This window comes from Elaeis guineensis, chromosome 11 (genome assembly GCF_000442705.2).
Source record: "Elaeis guineensis isolate ETL-2024a chromosome 11, EG11, whole genome shotgun sequence".
In the NCBI taxonomy this organism is placed as follows: Eukaryota; Viridiplantae; Streptophyta; class Magnoliopsida; order Arecales; family Arecaceae; genus Elaeis; species Elaeis guineensis.
The window spans coordinates 122,637,936-122,643,239 of NC_026003.2; the positions used below are offsets into that span (position 1 = coordinate 122,637,936).

Sequence of the window (5,304 nt, forward strand, 5' to 3'; positions counted from 1 at the left end):
TCACATTACGCAGACAGGATTTCAACAAGTATGGTTCCCGATGCCATCATATAGTCCCTCATATCTTCAAAGTATGTCTGTTTGAATAGAAGGAACAAACATATCAATCATCTCGGGTTTGTCTCCCTGCTGAGGTCTGTACCTCTTTTGGCAAATTGAAAATATACTATGTGATAGGAATAATACTAATATCCTGCCCGCTGAGAACTCTGAAATAAATATTGCATCAGGCATGTGCTATCATAATGAAATACCTCCATCCCTTTTGCTTCCACAATTTACAAAACTCATGTCTGGAACTTTGTAGTATTATTTTTTTCTACGAGCAAGAATCGCTAATTTATCCCCTAACCAAGCAAGCACGCAGACAGTGAAATCATAGCTTTTTTTGAACTCGTAAACAACTTCAGGAAACTGCATTTATGTGTCTATATGCTACATTTGTCCTTGCATAACAAGATGTTATGGATTCTCAAAAGTACATGAACATGAGAACATAAAACAGAATAAAAGAGTTCAAATGAAAAAACGGAACATATACTTAAAACAATACAACATGAGGTTCACAGCTGAAACTAGAGCCAGAAGATCTGAAAGCTGAGGATGAAGAAGCTTCCCATCTTCCCCCCAGCGGCTTCTCCATCTTAATGCAAGGGGAGGGGAGCACCATCCCACCCCTTCAAACACTCGAGAAGAGGATCGATCACCATCCCCCTGTTGATAGCCACGAACACCTTGTCGAACTCCTCTCCCGGAGACCGTACCTTCTCACCGGTGAGAAACCCGGTACCGAGCTCTCTCACAAACCTGTACAAAGGATACGACCTGCAGTCCTTGATCCTGTTCTCGATCGGCAAGTTCCCATTCTCAAACGCCACCCTCGTGGCCTCCACCTCCTTGGGTAGCACAGCCTTGAGCTCCTGCTCGAAGGCGGTTATCTTTTGGAAGATGGAAGTGGTCGCATCTTTTTCCTTCTCACCGTTGTTCAATGCATGCTCCACAAGCACCTGCCTCAGCTTCTCCATGAGAGTGTAGGTCGAGCTGCAGGGGTCGTCGGCGTAGCTGAAGACATACTCCCGATCGATAACTTTGATCAAGTCCTTCTCGCAGAACCTCGACGGGTGGAGCTCGCCATTCACGCCCATCGTGAGCACCCTCTTCGCCACTTGGCCCACGGTGTTCTTCACCGTGTTCTTCAAGTTCTCCTCCACATGCCTCAAATCAATGGCCTGGCAGATTGCTACCAGGTAGGTGGAGGACATGAGCTTCAGGATGTCCACCGCCTCCTGCGTCTTCCTTGCCGAGATCAAGCCCAAGGAGTTGACATCCTGGTTGTGTTGCTCTGCGCTCTGGACATGGTTGGTGACCGGGTTCCCGAGGAATTGGAGCTCCGAGCAGTAGGCTGCCATCGCAATCTCTGCACCCTTGAAGCCATAGTCCAAGCTCGGGTCCCGGCCGCCGGAGAGATTGGATGGCAGGCCGTTGTTGTAGAAATCATTGACGAGCTCGGAGAACTGGGCGAACATGAGCTTCCCGATGGCGGCGATCGCCAAACGGGTGTTGTCCATGGAGACGCCGACGGGAGTAGCCTGGAAGTTGCCTCCATGGAGGGCCTTCTTCCTGGAGACGTCGATGAGGGGGTTGTCGTTCACGGAGTTGATCTCTCTTTCGACGGATTTGGTGGAGGAGCGGATCACCTCGATCTGGGGGCCCAGCCACTGGGGCGAGGTCCGGAGGGCATAGCGGTCCTGCTTGGGCTTCTGGAGGGGGTCGAGCTCATGGAGCTTCTTGGCCAACTTCATGTAGGAGCTGCCCTCGAGGACATGCTCCATGATGGCCGCCGCCTCGATCTGGCCCGGGTGGTGCTTCAGTTTGTGGGTGAGGTGGTCCGTGAATTCCGGCTTCCCGTTCATTACCTCGCAGAAGATCGCCGACAGGACCTCGGAGAGGAGTGCGAGGATGTTTGCCTCGAACAGGACCAGGGAAGCCAGGCCGGAGCCCACGGCCGTGCCATTGACGAGCGCCAGCCCTTCCTTGGGCTGCAGCTCGAAGAAGCCGTGGGGAATTCCGGCGAGCCGGAACGCCTCCGCGGCATCGATCGGTTGCCCGGTGGGGCTGATGGCCACGGCATTGGGGCGGCCGCTCAGGATGCCGGCGATGTAGGACAGGGGGACGAGGTCGCCGGAGGCGCTGATGCTTGCCCGGAGGGGGACGCAGGGGGTGATGTTGGAATTCAGGAGGCGGTTCATGGCTTCCAAGATCTCGAACCGGATGCCGGAGTAGCCCTGGAGGAGGGTGTTGATCCGGACCAGCATCGCCGCCCTCGTCGCAGAGGGGGGCAATGTGTGGACCGATTGCGGGCTGGAGCCAAAGATTCCGGCATTGAGGAATCTGTTTCAACAACCATTAATGTCAGTGAGGCAAAGTAGTAACTGTTTAAATTATTCTGAAAATAGTAAACATATAAGTCTTTTTTTTTTTTTTTTCTTTTTTTTTTTTAAATAAAATAAAATAAAATAAAATAAGTTTCTTCCTTTACGGAGAGAGGTAATTTTATAGTTCAAAATTCGATTCGCCTCCTCGGCGGCGAGACCAAGCAAATATCTCAAGGGCCAAATTTTCAATCCATGATTTTATCATTCGGGTCTCGTCAAGCTATCGAGACAAAAAGAAATAGCTGGAAGACACCCACTGAGATGTGACATATCATCCTCCTTCATGCAACTGCTTCTTAATTGCCCTTTAAAATATAAGAATATATTGCATGCGATGTCAATATAACCGACAGCGGTGATTACTCAATTAGGTTTCATGATTAGCTGGCTGATTTGTGTCATCACAAAAATTCACCCGGTCCGTGTAGCCTCTATTCTACGTTATCGTGCATATGCTGGAACAACTGTAAATCACATGCAATTTTCCAATCACATATCATGAATACATAAAAAAAAAAAAGCATCATGCATGTTATTTAGAATTGTTCGCGCATGTTTAGTGCACACTTCACATTAGAATTGGATCCTTCATTTGAGCTTGGTCCAGCCTGTTTCCATACCAGAACTCGAGCTAGTCAACCAAAAGAGGAATTTACATTATCTTTAGTTTATTTGACTAGGGGAGAAATTTATAATTGTCATAACTTGTTAGCAATTGTTTGCCTGAAGCTTCTCAAATTAGGTGAGGGGTCGGTCGGTGGATCGTGGAATGTGGATGCGGGGAATAATATTAAAATATTTTAATGCTCACTCTCCAATATGATTTTCTTTTCTTTTTTTTTTACTTTTATAGGTGGTCGTGTCTCCTGCTGAAAAGCCAGGAGTTCACGGCGTTTTCTTCCAGTAGTCCCACCTTCCCACCAAATTTATAAAGAAAAAAATCGCAAAACGTCATAAAAAAAAAGGCATCGTGCCAAGAAGTGTGTCCCCATCTCCCTTCGTTATTAAACTCACATGCAACGTTGTAACATGTGTAAGGTCCTTAATGCAAGCAACTACCATCCACCCCTTGTACGATCCACTTGGGTGTTAGGTCGCAAGAGGGCAATCATATCCTGCCAAGCCACCTACCCGACCTAATAATGGGTGCAAAAGAAAAAAAAAAAAAAAAAGTAAAACCCGCATCCGATCTGAGTTGCCGAATCGTAATTGATTTTGATGTTTGACCTAGACTTAAGTAACACGTTGGTGGAATTTTGGCGTCTAATCTCGGCCATATCCTCCAATCAGGTAAAGTATGGATATATTAAACATGCAACCAACCAGAAAAGACCTAACAAAGCCAACTATAAGTGGATAGGGTTTGATAGAAAAATCCGACCCGTTTATACACCTACCTGTCACCACATTCGATAGTTACTAGGGCAAGTTGGTTTCATGTTAATTGTTACTTAGGAATGTTTCCCTATCTAGCTAGCTGTCTTTAGATTGATCCAAACCATCTTTTATTCTTAATAGAAGCCAATCCATCACCAAAGTTGCACACCTCCTATCAAACTTCTAGATTGGAAACATTAGGAAAAGAGATTAAATTGGTCAGAAGAAGTTTGGTGAACTTCTCAAATCACTATTTTCTCAAAAATTTAAAAAATAAATAAACAAGTATCTTGACTCTTCAGTAAATATTCTGGGAGTAAGTTTCTGTATCGCAGAGAGAGAGAGAGAGAGAGAGAGAGGTTAGCTGATAGTGACCTGATGAGCTCCTTCTGTAGGGCTCCTCCTTGCTTGGTCCTCCTGTGAGAGGTGGCACCGAACCCAGTGGTGACCCCATAGCTATCGGTCCCGTTGTTCATGCTGTCCATCACCCACTGGCTGCTGGCCTGCACCCCCTCCCTCGACGCCTCCGAGAGCTCCACCCTCGCCGCCGACTCCGCCATCGCCACCGCCGCCACCTGCGATATCTTGAGACTCGCGCCCTCCAGCCTGACCATAGGCTGCCTGAACTCCTCCACCATCCTCTTAACCTCATCAAAGTGGCTCCCGGTTAAGGCCTCCGCCGCGGCCACCCAATTCAATGGGTCTTTGATGCACAAGCCCTTGACGGCGCCATTGGCATTGCCGCTCTCGTGCGCAGACTCCATGAGAGGCTAAGCGAGAAATTATAAAGAAATCTTGAGAAGCAATTGGGAAGGATGGTGAGGAGTGGAGAAGAAGAGGATGGGAGATCAGATCGGATCCAATTTACTGGTGATGAGAGGACAAGAAATCTTTTTCCTGAGGAGGGGAAGGAGGCCGAGGGAGGCCTTAAATAGACAGGCTTTGATGCCAGGGACAGAGCTTCAGCTGGGTGGTGGTTGGGGGAGGGAAGGGGCAAGGGGGGGTTAGTTGGAAGACCCCTTGGACCGTTGGATCGGGGTGCCGCCGGACGGGTGGATGGACCGACGCGTGTCGCGTATGCGGGGTTTGAACGCGGTGCCGTGGTTGTCACTCGTCAAAGGCCGGGGTGGGTCGGGGGGTTGGTGGGAGGAACTTGCGAGGATGTCGTCATTTTAATTTTTCCTCCTCCTAACATTTCTCGGTAATATCTGAGAATTGAGACAGGAGCTTACCACCAAATAAATAGAAAATGTCAAGGGACACTGTAAGCAAAAGGATGGCCCAAGTTGATAGGACAGAAATCTATAAATAAATATAAAAAATGAGATTCAGGTTACTAATTAGCTGTAATCAACTTTGTTCGAGATCTACTGTCCAATCGTATCAATCATCATCTCCATCCAATCGTGAGGTATTGTCCACTTTGGAACGGAGCCCAAGTCTTTGACCCGGTCAGCATCCCGCCCCTCACGATTTTGCTCCGCAAAAGGCG

General features: G+C 48.1%; 1 protein-coding gene across 1 annotated transcript; it reads right to left on the minus strand.

Moving 5' to 3' along the window:
* Window positions 1-440: 440 nt before the first annotated feature.
* On the minus strand, window positions 441-4,774 carry LOC105054501 (phenylalanine ammonia-lyase 2). Its single transcript, XM_010936025.4, has 2 exons — window positions 4,188-4,774; window positions 441-2,391 (listed from the first exon to the last, which is right to left on the minus strand). The coding sequence occupies exons 1-2, from the start codon at window positions 4,574-4,576 to the stop codon at window positions 645-647; spliced, it is 2,136 nt and encodes a 711-aa protein (XP_010934327.1). The 5' UTR covers window positions 4,577-4,774; the 3' UTR covers window positions 441-644.
* Window positions 4,775-5,304: the final 530 nt, after the last annotated feature.